Genomic DNA, 17,108 nt, shown 5'->3' on the forward strand with positions numbered 1-17,108 from the left:
ACGGTACCGAGACATGAATCCGGGATTCCCACGGCATTGTCATCTCTCTGCCTAGCAGTACTAATGTCAGCAAAAGGACTTTCTTCAAAGGAAATGGCAGCCTGAAGAGTGTCAGAAATGAGGGCCCCCGCAGAGATCCATCAAAACAAGCTTCTCCTGTAACCGTCTCGTGGGAGCAGTCCCTCAGCCTGACCTGGAAACATCTTAATCTACTGCCCTGCCTTCCACTCTGCTCTCCTTATAATTTGAAAATGAATCTCCTGAGAAGAACGCAGAACAGTACAAAAGCCCAGATCAGCTATAATTCATATCTTCATCACAAATGGTTGACGTAAAAACCTCTGAGCTTCCAGTGGCACGTCTGGATGCATCTCATAGTGGCATGTGACAACCTGGGGGAGCTGCAGTGGAGCAGCTCCCTTCTCCGCCCTGAGGCACGTTGTCCTGACAGTAGCTGGCTGAGGCTGGCTTTGCTACGTCAAACGCCCCTGTGAGAGCACTCCTTCCAGATCTCCTTGTATGTATTTAATCATGGGTATGTCAGCAATAAAAGCAATTTTTCACTCTGCCAACCCTGTTGCAGCGCAGAGTCACCACCACCAACACAGCACGAGCTGCTGCTGGTACGTTTGCACTCACAGGCACAGTCTCAAGCCTCGGTGAGTTACCCCTGAGCAACCACGATGCACTTATGAAGAAATATTTTTATCACGAAGGTGACCAAGCACTGGCACAGGTTGCCTGGAGAGGTTGTGGAGTCTCCATCCTTGGAGATATTTGGAGCTCAGCTGGATACAGCCCCCTCTCCGCGCATCCTGCTGTAGCAGGCCCTGCTCTGAGGAGGGGGCTGGACCAGTCGACCTCCAAAGTGCCCTCTAGCCCCAGAGATTCTGGGATGAAGGTCACAGGGCAGTTAAGAACATGGCAAGACTGCGGCTGCACAAATACCATTTTTTTAAAAAATCTAGCTAATATAAGCTATTTTGGGCCATGAAGGAACCAGCATCATTTTTCTTCAGGAGAACAGTGGTCGCTCCGTTCAGCCTGTTGCAACCAGTACCGCACACAACCTTGCCTACCACGCAGTCCTCGGCTAACACAACTACTCTTTTAATGTAAACAGGGGGAACGCATTCGCCTGAGGACAATGTGAGCACTGGGCCAGCTCTCCACAGGCAGAAGAGGTCCTGTCCATGTGCACAGAGGATCACACCACCCAGCCTCAATCACTCAGAGGCATCACCCCAGCTCAAGGACCTCCAAGAGAAGCTCCCGACCACGACCCAAGCCTGGTATGCTGCCGGCTGACAGCGGTCTCCACCGCTTTTTGGGTAGTTGCTAGTGACAGGCAACAGCATGGAGCTGGGGACAACGCCAGCGGAACTGAACTGATCAGAAGGCCACCCATGTACAGCCGAAAGTCAGCTGAAGGTAACAAAGCTGCAAGGAGCTCAACTTCCACAGCACACTTGTGTTCACCGGCAGCACTGACTGGGAAACGTAAATCTGCAGTCGGCACGGCACAGACAGAGCGGTTAATTGTGGGGATAACTTCATAATGTAATTAAGAGCTCCAGATTACATATTAAGGAATCTGGATTTTAGTAAAACAATTTATCCAGCATATAAAGGACACTCCTAAAGCAGAGCCTCTTCAGCATTGCTACAGAAGGTCCAAAACTGTATAATTATTACTAAAGTTTGTATCTTCTTTTCCTAAGCACATCTTCCCTACACAGCTTTCTGTCTTTGGCTGACAGTCACGCTTTACCCAATGACTTCACTTTACAGCGCAAGACGGGAGCATATCTCACAGACAGGTATTTACACCTCTAGGAACACCAAATTCAGAACTCAAACGTGAATGATTTACTCCAAAAGATTTTAATTAATTAAAATTAATCATATCCTGAAAGGAATACAGTTTAATCAGCTTAGTGCCAAGTGGTGAGTCGCCTAAGAGGTGCATCACCGAGTGATTTACTGCCATCACAGCAAGCCTGATGCCATCAGCCTAGGAGCAACAGGTAAGCCATCAGAAGTTCAGCGCATTTCTTAACTTCAGCTGATTCCAGCCATACACACTGTCCCCGCGGCCACACAGAGATACCAAACTTCATTACAGAACTCAATTTCATCTGAAACTGCAGAAAAAGAGTTTAAAATAACCCTTTCCCATACTTCCTTTGCCGAGTACTAACACAAGGTCCTACATTTAGAGCAGGGAGCACGGCAAAAACCCATCCGCCCCGGAGCTACCGGAGCGCGTCCTGCACCCCTGAGCTTCCCTACTCCAGCATCCACCCACCCAAACGCAGGAAAGCGAGGAGACACAGCAAGATGCCCTGCTGCAAACCACCGCGTCAGCTGCCCCTTACTGGGAGGTGCAGAGGGAGCAGCGCGAACGCGCCGGGGAAGGGAGTTCTTCACCTCACGGACAGCGGCCAGCCGACACCCCCCAGCTCCCCCAGCACAGCCCGCAGGCTGCTCGCGTACTTTCGGTTTCAAACGCCCGGGGCCGAGTCTGCCTCCACCGGGAAAGGTGCCAGCGCTCGACTACAGCCCGGAGCCCCGCGACCCCCCCCCGCTCCCCAGCCCGCTGCCCACGCCGGGGTCCGCGGCGGCGAGCGCGGCGCTCGGCGTCCCAGCAACCGACCGCCTCCGGGTGGGTTTTTTTCCTTTAACCCTCCCCCCCCCCAATCCCCACCAGCACCTTTTTCTCTACCGTGGAAACACAGCTTTGCTACTTTTACATCCCGGGTGGGTGCGCGCTTTATGTCCCGTGTCCGTCCCCCCCCACCACGCACAGAGCCGAGCCGCGGGAGAGCGGGAGGGCGCCGGCCCCGACCCCCCCCGCCCACCCACCCACCCACCCGTGGGGCAGCAGGGCATCCCCGCCGAGCCCACCTGGGCGAGGTGCGGGGGCCCCGCGCGATTCCGGCGGGGGCAGGGCTGAGGGAAGGGGGCTCGCCGCGCCGCCCCGCCCGGGCACCCCGTCCCGCCCGGTGAGAGGGTCCTGCGTGGGGCCGGCGCCGCGCAGCCCGTGGGAGCCCCCTCCCCCCCCCCGCGTACTCACCGCGGCGGACACGGCGCCGAGCCGGGCGCTCAGCAGCAGCAGCAGCAGCCGCAGCAGCCCGAAGCCCCGCCGGAGCCGCATGCTGCCGCGCACCGCACCGCGCCGTCGGTCCCCGGGCGGCGGGGCCGGCCCCGCACCCGCTCCCCGCCTCTCGCCGCGCCTCGCCTCTCCCCTCCGCGGCGGCCGCGGCGCCTGCACTGCCCCGGGGGCCAGGGACTCGCCGCGCCGTAACCGGTGGGCGGCGGCGGCAGCCCCTCTCCTCCCCCCGGGCGGGGACCCTGGGAGGGCGCAACCTCGCCCGCTCCTCGCCGGCCGCGGTTCCTCCTCCTCCTCCTCCTCCTCCTCCTCCCCGCCGCGGGTGGGTGGCGGGCCGAGGGGGGAGGCGTGCCGCTTCCTCGCCCCGCACCGCCGCTGCCGCCCGGGAGGGCACGGGAGCCGGCGCGCAGCGGTGCGGAGCGGGCGCGGGGCTGGGCTGGGCGGCGGAGGGGCCGGGGCCGGGGAAGGGGCCGGGGCCGTCGGCTCTGCCCGGCCCGGCGGGGTGCGCGGCGAGCGGCGGGACCTCCCCCCGGCCCCCCTGGGTCGGAGCGGCGGGGCCCGCACAGGGAGCGGCGTCGCCGAGCCCGGAGACCTCCGCCCGGGGACCGGCGAGTGACGAGCGGGGTCTGCTGTGCCTTGCAGGGGCGGCCGCCCAGCGGGAGGGAAGGGAGCCCCGAGCCGAGCCCCGGGGCACGGAGGGGGCGAAGATGGACGTCTCTCGGCTTCCCGGTGCGCGTATCTTCGTTTGCGGGTAAGTCGTTCCGCTCGGCGGGCGCTCGGAAGCAGCGCGGTGAAGCCGCATTGCCGCCCCTAACCGCGGCAGTCCTGTCGCCTGCCGGTTTCGTGCCGGCTGAAAACAATATCGGGCTTGTTCCCCTTCCCCCGCAGGGAGCTGGGGCTGCTGCTGGTCCTGATGGAAGTCGTGCTGTCAGCCGTCAAAGTGGACGCTGTAAGTAAAAACGCCTGCTGCCTTTTACCGAGGAGAGAGGAGGAAAAAGCAGTTCCCTTGGTGCCAGAAAGTGAGGAACTGCGTTCGCCCTTGCCTGGTGGCGGATCTGTCGTTCCGTTAAAAGAAACAACCAACAGATCATCTCCGCAAGCCTTACAGGTTACTGCCTGCAACGAGGTGATGTTTAGCAGAGGAGCCGTGAGGCTGCAGCGTCAGGCTCTTTGAAGTGTTCCTCTGTTACTTTTCCTCAGGTTGGGTAATTTGTTACAGCGATAGCAAAGCGCGTCCCACAACGTCTTCATTTTCATAAGAAAAGCGCCAGGACAGAGGGGTGGGACAAAAATGCCGCGCTATAGATACCGGAGAGTACTCGGGAGAAGTTAACCTGCGGATGAGATATCCTCAGTTCAGTACAGACCTCGTCTGAGGACTGCAGAGTTGAAGCTGTGGCTTAATTTCGCAAATCAGAGGTGTGTTTATACATAAATCGTTGTTTAAATTAAATTGTTAAATCCGAAAATAAAAATTGGTAAGTCCGATGCGATACAGGTGGTTGCGAATACCCGCTTGAGGTGTTGATGTAAACAGAAGCCATTAAACTCTTGGGTCTTCGTCACAAGGGTGTGGAAGAGGTGAGAGATAGCATACGTGGGAGCGCAACACTTGCCTGGTATGAAGCTTGGTGAATGAAATGGAAAGGCTGTCTTTGATGCGAGGAGGCTTTGGGTCAGGCCTGGGTCCTGCAGGCTGAGAGGCCACGAAGGCTTGGCTTGCGGCTGCGTTTGTTGGCCACCGAGCGTGGGCAAGGCTCTGGGGTCATGTGTGAGTGGGACCTTGATTACGTTTTTTCAAAAGCTGTCCTAGTTTAATCGTGCTGCCTGCAACTTTCACCCCTTTTCTGTGGCTTTGCACTCCTCGCAGATACCTGACGTGGTTACATCTTTGCGGTGAGATGGCATAATCTGTGAAGAAGTGGGAAATGCTAGGGCCTTTGCGCGGGTGTTGTGACACGCAACGGCTTTGCTCTCAAGCAGCAGCTGGCAGGTAGAGCCTGCCCATCGGTCTGCGCGGCGGGTTGGCCTCTCCGCGTCGTGGCAGGCTGGGGACACACGGCCCCACGGGAAGGGAAGCGAGCGAGGGCTTCGAGTGTCACGTGCTGCTTTCCTTCGCCATGTTCTGATAGCAACGTCATTCTGCTGAGTAACGCTGAACGGACGATGGTATTGCCATGTGCTAGTGAAACCAGAACAGGCTGGTGGTCGTGCCAGCTTTTTAAGGCCCAGTGATGAAATCACCGGGATCAGCCGGCCTAAAAAGGCGGCATTTGTGTTACGACTCTTCTTTTTCCGAAGCTGAGCTGTAGCGTGCGTAGCATGGTACCTGAGCTTTAGCTGTAGCGTGGGCTCATTCATTCTCCTTCGTGTTCTCGCTTGCAGACTGCAGGCTGCGGTGTTAGTGCAGACGTACACCGAGCAGGCGTTCGAGCTCCCTCGGTGAGCGGATGCAGTCTGGTCACGGCTGCTTGAAGCTCCGCGGTGCTGGTTTTGCCACAGCACCTCAGAGGAGTAAATTGGCCTGCTTGGAGGTCAGATTTCCCTGATTTAACGGTTCCTAAGGTGGTGGCTGCGTAGGAGACGCAACACCCTGGTGAAAGTGAATGAGGAAGTTTGGTCATGTTTCCACAAAAAATTAGAGCTGCATTGCCACCAAAATATTTATCCCATTTTCTACCCGTATGCCACTCCCTTCCCTTGGCCAGCACAGGTCTTTCTGTAGTCACATGGTGAACTGAGTTGGAAAATTACTTGTTTAAACTAATCCATCCCCAAAGAGAGAAGAGGGGTGAGAGCTAACATTAGCTAACATTGTAGAGGCTTGGGCTGGCACGGGCCTGGGAGCAGGCAGAGGGGGTGGGAGAGGGGGTGGGCTTGCTCCTGGCAGTGACAGTTCTGGTCTAGGCAAAGTGATAGAGTGGGCGCATGTGGGAAGCAGCAGCAGCAGCACCTGAGTCATTGCAGGTGGGCTGCTGGCAGTCGAATTCTGTGTATTCTAATTCTGTTTGTCACATTGAATCTCCTGTTATTTGTTACACGGATTAATGTGCTAGTGTTATGAAGTGTTTTGCTAGCTTGGATTAAAAAAAAACCTGATATGAATTATTAAAGTCTGTGGGACCAGATCTTATAAGTCATGCTTCTGCCTGGAATGAGACAAGCAGAACTGCGGAGTTTGACAGCCATGTGTATGTGACTGAGTTACGGCTGCTGGAGATGAGTGTTGTTGAATGAGTGAAATTGTACATAGGAAGAAACTGGAATGAAATTGAGGAGAAAGCCAGGAAGGAGGGAGAGAGAAACAGGGGAGCTCGGAGTGTTTGACTGGATGTCTTGCCTGGCAGGCTGCTGCTAGCTGTTAGGGAGATGGATGTTTCTGAGGAAAGGAAGAAGTGAGAGGAAGAAAAAGGACGAGGATGTTTAGGATATCTGAGGGTTGGGGAAGAAAAAATGGTTTCTCTGGCAAGAGGAGAGGATGCTGGTTGCAGGCTTGAAGAGAACTAAGGAAGAGGAGTCCCTGGATGGAAATACTAGGAGAGACAGCCAAATGGAGTGGATCAGGCTGCAGTTATCTTTAGTGCTCTTTGGCGTACACTGGCTGGTGATGTTAAAGGCCCCAAATAACTTTGGAACTATTCTAAACTGTAGATTTAAGTATTCATCTGGCTTAAATAAAATTAAGTTGTGTTAACTACAAAGTTTGGCCAAGTTTGTAGATTTCTTCTCTTTCTGCCCCTGCAAATATATTGCAGCCAAAATATAGTTCTTGCAGTATTGTTTTGTTCTTTTCAGAGAGAATGTATCTTCTGCTGATTTTTTTTTCTTTTGTTTTTCCTAAAGCACACTTCTTCCTAAATAGTTTTGTAACATTTGATGACTTTATTGTAGCCCCCTTAGTATATTTTTTAAACTGCCCCTAATTAAAACTAATTTTTTTCCCCCCAGGCTATATTCTGGTGGAAACAATGGATTCCCAGAAAAGAAGGGAATGATTGTCAGATAAAAGAAAGCAAATTGAGAGAGAATAAGTTAGAATAACATTTGCAACAATAACTACACATAACAGATCACAACCGTTAAAAAGGCAAACATATATAGATGTATAGAGAGATTTATATAGAAAGAAAATAGAGTCAAAGCAGTGCGTGAGATACAATTTTCTTGACTTCTGTAACATTGTAAAGGGATATATTAGGGGGAATGGCATCAAAGAGGGAGAAGCAACTATGCTTAAAAAGAGAGGATAAAAGCAACACCAGTTACGAACTTCTGTCTACTTTGTAGTGAAATAGGATTGCTGACACAGGTGCCTAAGTTAATGCTCTAAGTTAAAATGTGCCAGTGGTCTCTGGCTGTCTTGCATCCAGGTTTTCCCAGATGTGTCCTGTTTTATTCCATTTGGAAACTATTGTCTGGTTGAAACAGGGGGATGTTTTACCTTAACCCAGGATTTCCAGGCTGAAAGAAGCCAGGGTGGAGTAATCAATCAGCCCGTCCTGCTGGGCGTGACTCCTGTGAATGCACACACTGGGGTCACAGTGTGCAAAATGTGGTAGTGCGTGCGTACTGCCTGGGTGGCCTAGGAATAAGTCATCAATCTGATGTATTGATTTCCTCTGCTAGGTTGCTTAGCACATGCAAAGTGAATCCGTCTCTTCCTGGAAATACCAGGCTCCCTACCTGCGTACTGCTTCAGAAATAGCTCTGTCTAGGAGTTCCCTGCAAAGAATTGTGGCAATCCTGTTTTAGAACAACTTCATTTCGCCACTAAAATGAGGTGATTTGGGATAACTCCAACGTTTTGCAGGCATGGGTTATTTGGGTCTGTTTACTGGGTGCATAGTTTGGCTCGTCTTTGAGTAAGAAAGGTGGTTCCTAAGAAAATTTGACAGAATACTGGTAGCTTGAAAAAAAACCCCAGCATTTTGGGGATCCTCCCAGCATATCTGATAATTTTATTCACAATTTCATTGAACCCTGAAAGAATTATTGGGTGTTTTGGAGAGGAGTTGTTCTACATTCAGTCATGGAGCTGTGAGGAAGGGACAGGTCTGTTAAAGAACTATGAGAAGCGAAGGAGGTGGCATCCAGGCAGCTACATGAGGCAAAACCCCGTGCTTCTGCCGCCACCGACAGCCATGCCTTGATCTGGCAGTGATGTCTCCACGATGAGGGTCACAGTGTGCATCGTACTGCAGATGGGCAGCGGGATGGCTGCTCAAATGGGATTTTTGTTTTTTCTTTTATCAGAGCCAGGATTTCACCTGTCAGCATCATACAATGTCAGGCAGACTAACATACTCACTGCAAGTACTGCATATGTGGAAATGTAGTCATGGTACATAGCTATAAATTCCTTATTTCTGGTCCTTTCTTTCTTGTATGCAGTCTGCTCCACTCCTCGGTGAGAGAGGTTCCTTAAATGTCTCTTCCCTTTGTTATTCCTCAAATTCTTCCTTGAATTTTTTTTTTTTTTTGGTGCCATGCCTATGAAACCGATACTCATCCTAATTTCTTAAGAATCAATCAGTCTTCCTAGAAAAATTTCTTCAAAAGCCAGTTCTGCTCTGTCTGTGTGGAGTACATTAGAGAGACTATTCTTTATACCCGGTCATATCCTAACACCGATTCAAGTAATTAATTCAAGAACTAAAGACAGGTTACACTAAAAGCAGTAGATTGTGTTTCCCTGGAGTTAGTGATGAGAAAAAGGTTTTCACACATGTCAATGTTTTTTAGTCTCTGGGTGGAAAGCCAGACATAGATTCTTTACTCACTTTTTCTTGTGAGTAGATCAGAAGCATGCTCAATGTATGTAGTATAGTAATATATTCATTCTATTCTTTAGAGTTATTAAATGGCATGTCATATAGTCATGCTGCATTTGGTAGGAGTAGAGACAGGGTTCTGTCAGGTTCCCTTGTTTCTCAAAGGTTAAAATGTTGATACTGAGCGACAAGAATCCTGACAAGGTAAACTATCACGTAATAAAATGATCTTGTTATTTTTGTCACCTCTCTCTGAAAGTAGCTGAAGCGGTTTCAAAAATTCAGCATCACGTTTCCTTAAGCTTTTAAAGTAGCACATCTGGGTTTTATTGTGTAGTAATTGCACCACAGGAAGTCTTTATGCATTACGGTTCTAAACTCACCGCGTATTTTTTAAATTTTGTGAAAAAAAATTATTTATAAGTCCAAAGAGATTTGCCTTACCCAAAATGTAAAGCTGCATTGTGGCTTACTCAGTTATGCTATAAGCAAACACATTTGTTGTGAACATTTGAATTCAGTAGTACAGAGCACAGTTTGTATTAGCGTATCTTTTTTTCTTTTTGCACCAGTGAATTTCTGCTTTGAGACCAGACAATTGTTTATGAGTTCTTTGCTTTTGTTTTTCCAAGCCTAAAAGGACTCCAGGTCAAGGAGTGGAACATTCTTCTTACTGTATTATACAGATCCAAGATCTTGGGAGAAGTCAAAGCTGATTTAGTAGCTTGCAGTTACAATATCTTTGCTTGCCAAAGAAGTTAGCTTATCTTCTCGAACCCCTTCTCCCTCAGGAAACTAATATGTTGCGCTATTTTATACCTTGTTTGCTCCTAAGGAGCAAAAAGCACAGTGACATCTGCAGTATTTCCTGGTATTTACCAACAGCTATTTTCTTTAAGATGGCAGCAGCTAGTTGACAGCAGCAGTTGACTCAGCTCACAGTGAAAGTATGTGATTTTTATTGTGCAAACATTTCTGAGTGACTGAGGACATTGTTGATTTTCATGTGCCCTTTTTTGTCCATTTGGAAGCTGAAGGTGCTGGTGTGAAGCACGACCGGGCAAGGGCAGCTCCTTGGTTTCAGAGCCTAGAAACGATGTGTAATGAGGCGCACTCGCAGAGAAGTTAATGAGCAAACTTGCTCATTTGCGTGAGTAATTGCACATACTTCAGCTGAACCATGTTTTTGCAGTTCAGTTTCATCTCTTTGACAGTTACGGTGTTCGAGTAGGCTACTGTGTCTTCCGAAAGTGCGTGGCTTTGTGCCATCTTTCAGTTTCCGCTTTTGCATTTATACGTCCCAGGAACAAGGGGCGATGCAGATGATGCTACTCAGCGTGCAGGGGAGATGGGAGGCGGGAGGTGAAGGCTGGGGTGGGGAGGTGCGCAGGGCCCTCACCCTCCTGGTACGTCCCTGCAGCACCCAGCGGGTCCAGGGATGGTCGCCGGGGTCAGAGACAGCCCTGGAGCTCTGGGAATGGCCATGGGGGTGGGGATGGGCCGAGGCTGGGCTGGGGCATCGGCCCACAGGTGGGAGTCAGGGCGGGCCCAGGGCTGGGCGCAGGCATGGCTGACCCCAAGCCGCTGGCAGGCCGAGGGGGAAGCCCTGCTTCCCCGGCCTTTTTCCCCCACAGCTCACTTGGCACCCCTCTGCCAGGGCAGGCTGCGCGGCTGCGCCCGGGGCTGGCCCCAGGGGCTCCCTGGGGCAGGATGGGGAGCAGGGCCTGGGGCAGGCCGGGGGGCAGCCGGGGGGCTGGAAGCCTGCGCGCTGGAGAAGCAGACGTGCGAGTTTGAAATTCAGGGGAAATTTGAGGGAAATAAGCATGTTTTAGGAGGGCCAGGACAGAATTTCAAAACTGACCAGAACCTTCTGTATGAACTGAAAGGGCAGCGTGATTTGGCTTTTTTTCTCCTGACAGAGCAGACGTTCCTCAAAAAAGGACTTTTTGTCAAGGGAAAAAAAAAATCAAGTTTCAACATAAATTCACCCGTTAGTTCTATTTTTATTTTAGACATGTGAGATCAGAAGAACGTTTGGATCATATTGGTTACCACGGATGTAAGCTTACCGGGATATTTCAGGCGTCCTATTTATTCATAAATGATCCCAGCCTTTATTTTGAAGTTGCTTTCTGAAGTCAGCAAGTAAAGATTATTCAGATAAATAGGGCTTGGCTTTTTTTTGGCAGCTCTTAGCTGCAGACCGTGCCCATACCTCCTCTCACCATTGGCTGACGGAGCCAAGTAATAAATTCTTTATTCCAAGTATACTTTTCTTTTATATTTCACCAGGCTTTTAAAGGTTCTTTGCTGGTCAAAATTACCTTCCGACTGTATAATCAGGCTGTGTACATGAACGGGATGTCAGGCAAAATTAAATATTTTGGACACAGTACAAACCTTTCTATTTGTCCTGTTCTGCAAATGGGGATTTCGAGTTCGCTTTTTTCTCTTCTTTTTGTTTGCATCATTAGAAAACAACGAGCTGCCTCGGGTTTAAGCCTTGTCCCAAAGCACAGCCCTGAGCTCGTGAGTGTTTACGTCCGAGGGGGCTCCCGGAGCTGGCGTGCTGGCCGTGGGTGCTGGCTGCCGCAGGCAGAGTGGCATGGCCGCCCTTCTGCCCGTCCTCATCCTCGGGAGGCCGCAGCTCCCGGCTCGCCTGGAAGCTGACCCCTCGCTGCACGCCCCGGCCTCCTGCGGAAACGCAGGCTTGGAAGCAAACCTGCTTTTCTTTGAGGACAAAAAAAAAAAAAGAAAAAAGGAAAAAGAAGCAGCATATGTATGAATCAGGGATTCGCTGCCTGTGCCACGGGAGTCTCCGTTGTCAGGTGCTGCCCATGCTTGCTGTGCCTTGCAGCGGTGGGGAGCAGAACTGTTTCTTAAGGTAGGGGTGGGAATTTGGGAAGGCTTAGCAGGCTTTCCCCGTCGCGCTCGTGTGTGCGTCGCTCTCGACGCAGTGTTGGCTCCTGCTGCTCTGCCTGCGCAGTCCCCGGGCATGCTGCAAACAGATGAGGAAAGGCATTTTTACATTCGAGCTCCAGCCTCGCTGACCCCGAGTAACTGATGTTCAGCCACCTGGTCCGAGTCTCCCGGCAGCCTGAACACATGTGCGGAGACCCCGGGGGAGCAGGTCCGGGAGGAGAACAGAGCTGCTCACCCGTGGCTGCCGGCGTGTCCCGGGCTGAGCCACGGCAAAGGGAGTGGGCAGAAAGGAATGCCGCTCCTGCGCAGGGCTGGGAATAGCCGCTGGGACTGCGGAGCATGGGAAGCCTGCATATCTCCCTGAGCCGGCAGCCAGAGAAACAGTCTGCTGGAAACGGCCCAAGCTTCTCTGCGTGACACTTGGAAAGTCTGAAGTGACGCTGGCTGGAAGAAGGAAGTGAAAGGGGAAATGTAAGCACTTCCCTTGCAGTGTGGGGCTGAAGCTGGGTTTTCCCCAGGTGCTTTGCAGGTGTGTGGTAAGAGTAGGTAGAAAGTTGCCCAAATCTGGTGTCCTCTGTAGGTGCCCACGAGGTAGCCAGCACATCTGTTATATCTTAACTCGCTAAAGCCTGCGGGCTGCTTCCTCTCTGGCTGTGTCCCTTACAGTAAACCGCAGAGTCCCAGGTGAATTCTCTGTCCTTAACAGTAATTAGCTTTGGTAATTAGCCTCCTTAGTTTCCCAAACAGGATGACCCCTTGGGTACTGCCTGTGGTCCTTAGATTATGCTGACTCTTGCACCATGCCCAAAAATGTCATGAGGGAGTGCTGCAGCAAAGCAAGAGGAAGCTTCCTAGCCCAAGCAACAGGCATGCATGGGGCGTTTCTGATGGCAAAATGGTACTAGTGGTCAAGCTGAGGGGCACGGAGCTACTTAATACGTTAATGTAGACATGGAGCATGTGTGCCTTAGGCCGTGAGAGTTTAGCTGGCTGGAAACCAGGGCCCACCCTCATCTCTCTCACGCATCAGTGTATTGGGTAGTTCTACCTGAGCAGGGATGAAATAGAAGAACTGAGCCGTTTTACGCTCAGGTGCAGAAAATGTCAGTTAGCATTCTGAATTCTTGTGGCTTACTTTGCAACGGTATTGCTATGTCACCTGCTTGAATAGGAAATTTACACCAAGGACAACCAAAACCCCTCCTGATAGTTTTAAGCTTTATGTGGTGTTTCATGGCATTGTGTCCTATTTGTTGATATCTTCATCATGTAAGTAAAATAAAGGACAAAAGTAATAATGTAAATAGATGTAAATGGCAACAGGCCACAAATCAAATTGCAAAAGCAGAGGCATCAGAAAAAACATTCACTAGTGCTCTTTGTCGTGCCTAAGTGTTAGGAAAAATACTCCTTCCCCAGGAAAGGACAGTGACTTGGCTACATGTTCGTTTTCTGGTGGCTGTTGCTGTGCTCCCCAACTGCACTTTAATCAGTTCTTGGAGAGTATGAACACTGCAGTACATCTCTTTCAACTGCCTCCCTCTCCAGAGAGATCTACATGGAGTGGTCAGATGAGTGGAATGGCAAAAATGTGCTCTTTTACCTTCTGTTTTTAGAATAAAGTCAAGGATGGGTGAGTAGTAGAAGGTAGGGGGTTTAATTGTCCTCATTTCCTGTGAACTGGGGTTTATCAGTTGTCAGTCATGCAGCGTCAACTTCCAGTCCAGATCTCTTTTTTACTTTTCTGTTCCAGTCCTTGCCTATGGCAACAGTTTTGATTCATTTGGTGGATGGCAGTATTCCTACCTTTATCTATGAAGCTATTTATATTGCTTTTAAAAAAAAAAAAAGTCTTCCCTAAGATAGTCTGCTTAGCTTTTGCCCCAGCCATAGGGAGTAGGGAGAGGACTTCCTGGGACTCCATCCTTCCAGTGACCCAGGGACTTAAGGGATCAGTACCCATATCCAATGAGGAAATAGACTTAATTAGACTCATAGGGTGTGAAATATGGTATTTACACACATCAAACTATCTGTTACTGAATCCCTTCCAAGGGTTTATTATCTAAATAGATTTATATGGCCAATGGACTGGGGAACAATCTGGAAAAAATTAGATTTCTCTTTAACATTGATTTGCTTTTATGAATTCATGCCATCAGGTTAAGATCCAAACGTCTTACGCCATCCATCGAACGCATGCTCTGACCAATACTGATCTGATTATTTTTCTGTGTAAGAGGGGAAATGTTAAACTCTAGTTGTTGTTACTCGTTCATAATAGTCCTGTTAGTGCCTTCAAGGTAGAAGACAGTAGCCATTCTTGATAAGGTATGTTCTATGGTCTAAGGTGTTAGAGAATATCAAGAAAATGTTACCTCTGCTTTCACAACTCTAATCTCTTGCTTGAGGTTTGTATTGTCGCTTAGGGACACAGTACTACGTAGGGTCAGCATTGAGTAGATGGGTGATTAGTAAGGTAGCTTGAGGCTGGATCATAAATCACTTTGAAGATTGGGACTGTAGTCTTGAATTTGTCTGAGTAAGGAATTCCTGTGAGCCCTACAGCAACATGCTTGCATGATCCTGCGCTGCTTAGTAGGTATGCAGGGCTTCATGCTTTGAACCAACTGGTCTGTTGGGTTTTTCCCAAGGAAAAACATAGAGCAGTTACTATGACCGAATCACAGGCAGTCAGGAACATTGTACTGGCATGTTGGGGGCTCTTTGTTTATAGAATCCGGTTTCCATGAGGTGGACTCCAGACTTGTCAGCTGCTTCGTTGGACATATACCATCTCAAATTAGGGATGATGTAATTTTTTACTACTTCTTGAAGGTATTTCATTTTCTTTTAATGTGATTTGCCTGTTAGTCATGTATCATTCACTGTCTTCTGTAAAGCCAGTAACAAGTGTAAACAAGGAGAGAGGAACTGAAGTACAGGCGTCATTCGTTATGAATGAGAGGTAGACTGAGATCCACCCTGGCCATGTACTCTTAGGCTTGAGGCTACCAATCTTTCATTAGACTTTTAAAAAAGTGTTCCTTTAAGACAAGCACACATAACTTCATAGAATAGCATAATTAATTTGAGGCGATTAAAGCTCGCCCTTCTCAGGAGATAAAGCAATATGAAAATGCACATGCCAAGTAGTTTCACTACTTACCCTGCAGACATAGTCTGTAGAGAGATTACAGTGCTGCATGTGAATAATGGGCAACCCCATGGTAATCCATTCATCTATGCAGAAATGTCAACTACCCAAATCCATTTATTTCTGTACAAAAGAAACAGGATTTTTTTATTTAAAGAGGCACAGGGACCCTCCTAAGACTATTCAGCTCTCAAGATCTCTCACTGTTTGCAGATTTTCTGTAAACATATTAACTATTTTCTTTGAGGAAAGTCATATTCCTCGCTAGGTGAGAAGCCAGGCCTGGGACTGTTCTGTTGTCTTTTTGTGGTCTGATTGCCCTGAAGCTGTTTCAGCTGCAGAAATCTTGCTGTTCAGTCTTAGAATTTCTACTGTATCTTCCTACTTCCAAGTTCGCCTGCTGTCAAAAGGAAGTATTGTTTTCCTGCAGAAGGGTATGTGAAAATGGTGAGTTAAACTAAAAGCACAAGGTTGTTGCTTGGTTTTTTCTTACTTTTTTGAATGAAACACCAACTCAATTTTGCCATAGCTTGAAGAAATTCCTTTCTTCTGGCACTTCAGAACCGAGTGTAGTTTTAGATAGTCTGGTTAGCCCTTGCAGAGAGTCTGGATAGTAATGTCAGCTGTGCCTTGCTCTTTCAGTTGAGCAATATACACAAAGACTGTGCCTCAGAGCAAAAGCAGGAAAGACTTCTGACCTTTTGATCTGATGATCTGTTCCCAAAATCTCTGGATGTCCGAAAGCAGCAAGAAAAATGCCAGAAAATGTGGAGACCTGGGGAAAGGGGAAGCTCCAGAATTTCACAAGCAGAAGTAAAGAGTAGCTCCCTACGGGGTCCAGCTGCAGGACAGAGCTCACGACCGAGCCTGTGGAAGACCTGGAAATGCTGGCCACTGTTGACCCACGCAGCTCTCGTCCTTCAAGCGTGAGTGTCAAACTGTCCATCAGCCTCCGCAACAGCAGAGCCACACAGACTGTCTTAAAAACGTAACTCCAACATGAGAGCCGTAGCTGACTAACTAGGGAGCACGAGCAAGTCAGGACTCGCTGCCTGTCTATCCCCGTGTTGTTTGGCTTCCTGCAGCCATGATGCAGGTGAGCCATGCCCCAGTCTACGTCATGCGGAAGGTGCGCATTTTCTGGCCAAGCAGATGGGGGAGAGGGACCCCATGCTCCTTGCTAGCATAGAAGTAGGCTATTAACCATTGACTCCTCCTTAGCATTCTGTACACACATCTGTGCCACAGTTGCATTATATTATCTGTAACACCTCTCAACTTTGAAAATAACAGGGAAAGAAGTGTTGCATCCTTCCACACTCACAGTAGCATGCTATTGCCTGCTGATTTCCATCACAACAGGTTACTGAGCTGGCTACCTTGCCAAGATACAAGTTACTTTCAGTAGGCCCTGTGTTTCTGCAGCTATAACTTTCCTAATGAATTCCTCTAACAGGTTTTACAAATACACTCCAACCCACGCTATTCAGGCCAGATACAGTACCCAAGGTGGGTGATTTGGGAGTAGGTTTTTGAATCTCTGCTCTGTATTGCTACGTGCTGCATTAGACATGCCCCCAAAGGTCACGTGTTTCCAAAGAGTATATTCAGCATGCTTTGTAAAGACTTAGCAGCGTGAGATTTGGTACATTATCACATGGATTCTGTCTAATTATTAAGGACATGTGATCAATTGCTTGGAGTCTAAATAACTAAGGCTAAGGAACACAATACTTCCCTGGCTTAACTGTTTTGTAATGATTAACTGCAGTGTTGAGAGCCATTTCATGCCACCAGCTTTTAAACAGAACAGTATGTTGTCTTCAACAGAAAATTCTAATTTAAGTTGGTGCTATCAAGTGGTCTCATGTTTTCAGTCAGTTTGTAAAGTGAGATTGCAGCATATTTGTAGAAACCCTGTTTAAATCAATGGGTTTGAGCACACTTTGGATCAGGCCGCAAGCATTTGACCTTTTCTGTTGGTTGCTGGGAGATGCAACAGAACACAATAGGATTGACTGAATTTAATGTTCAGGGTAACAATTAATAGAAATGCTGCCTGTGTGTGCTGGCAGTGGGGTTTTATGTTAATCGTTACTCAAGTTCTGCTTTCTGAGCCTCCCTCAGGTAATAATGAGTGACTTAC

General features: G+C 49.2%; 2 protein-coding genes across 2 annotated transcripts in view; one reads left to right on the top strand and one right to left on the bottom strand.

Moving 5' to 3' along the window:
* COL4A1 (collagen type IV alpha 1 chain) overlaps positions 1-3,210 on the bottom strand; it is a 129,904-nt gene extending 126,694 nt beyond the window's left edge. Inside the window, exon 1 of the mRNA XM_075424729.1 lies at positions 3,077-3,210. Within this exon, the coding sequence (XP_075280844.1) occupies positions 3,077-3,157 (81 nt within the window). The 5' untranslated portion in view covers positions 3,158-3,210. The remainder of the gene's footprint in view (positions 1-3,076) is intronic.
* Positions 3,211-3,456: 246 nt separating this feature from the next.
* COL4A2 (collagen type IV alpha 2 chain) overlaps positions 3,457-17,108 on the top strand; it is a 154,939-nt gene continuing 141,287 nt past the window's right edge. Inside the window, exons 1-3 of the mRNA XM_075424719.1 lie at positions 3,457-3,524; positions 3,755-3,863; positions 4,001-4,061. Of these exons, the coding sequence (XP_075280834.1) occupies positions 3,820-3,863; positions 4,001-4,061 (105 nt within the window). The 5' untranslated portion in view covers positions 3,457-3,524; positions 3,755-3,819. The remainder of the gene's footprint in view (positions 3,525-3,754; positions 3,864-4,000; positions 4,062-17,108) is intronic.

Source organism: Opisthocomus hoazin, chromosome 1, assembly GCF_030867145.1.
Source record: "Opisthocomus hoazin isolate bOpiHoa1 chromosome 1, bOpiHoa1.hap1, whole genome shotgun sequence".
NCBI lineage: Eukaryota > Metazoa > Chordata > Aves > Opisthocomiformes > Opisthocomidae > Opisthocomus > Opisthocomus hoazin.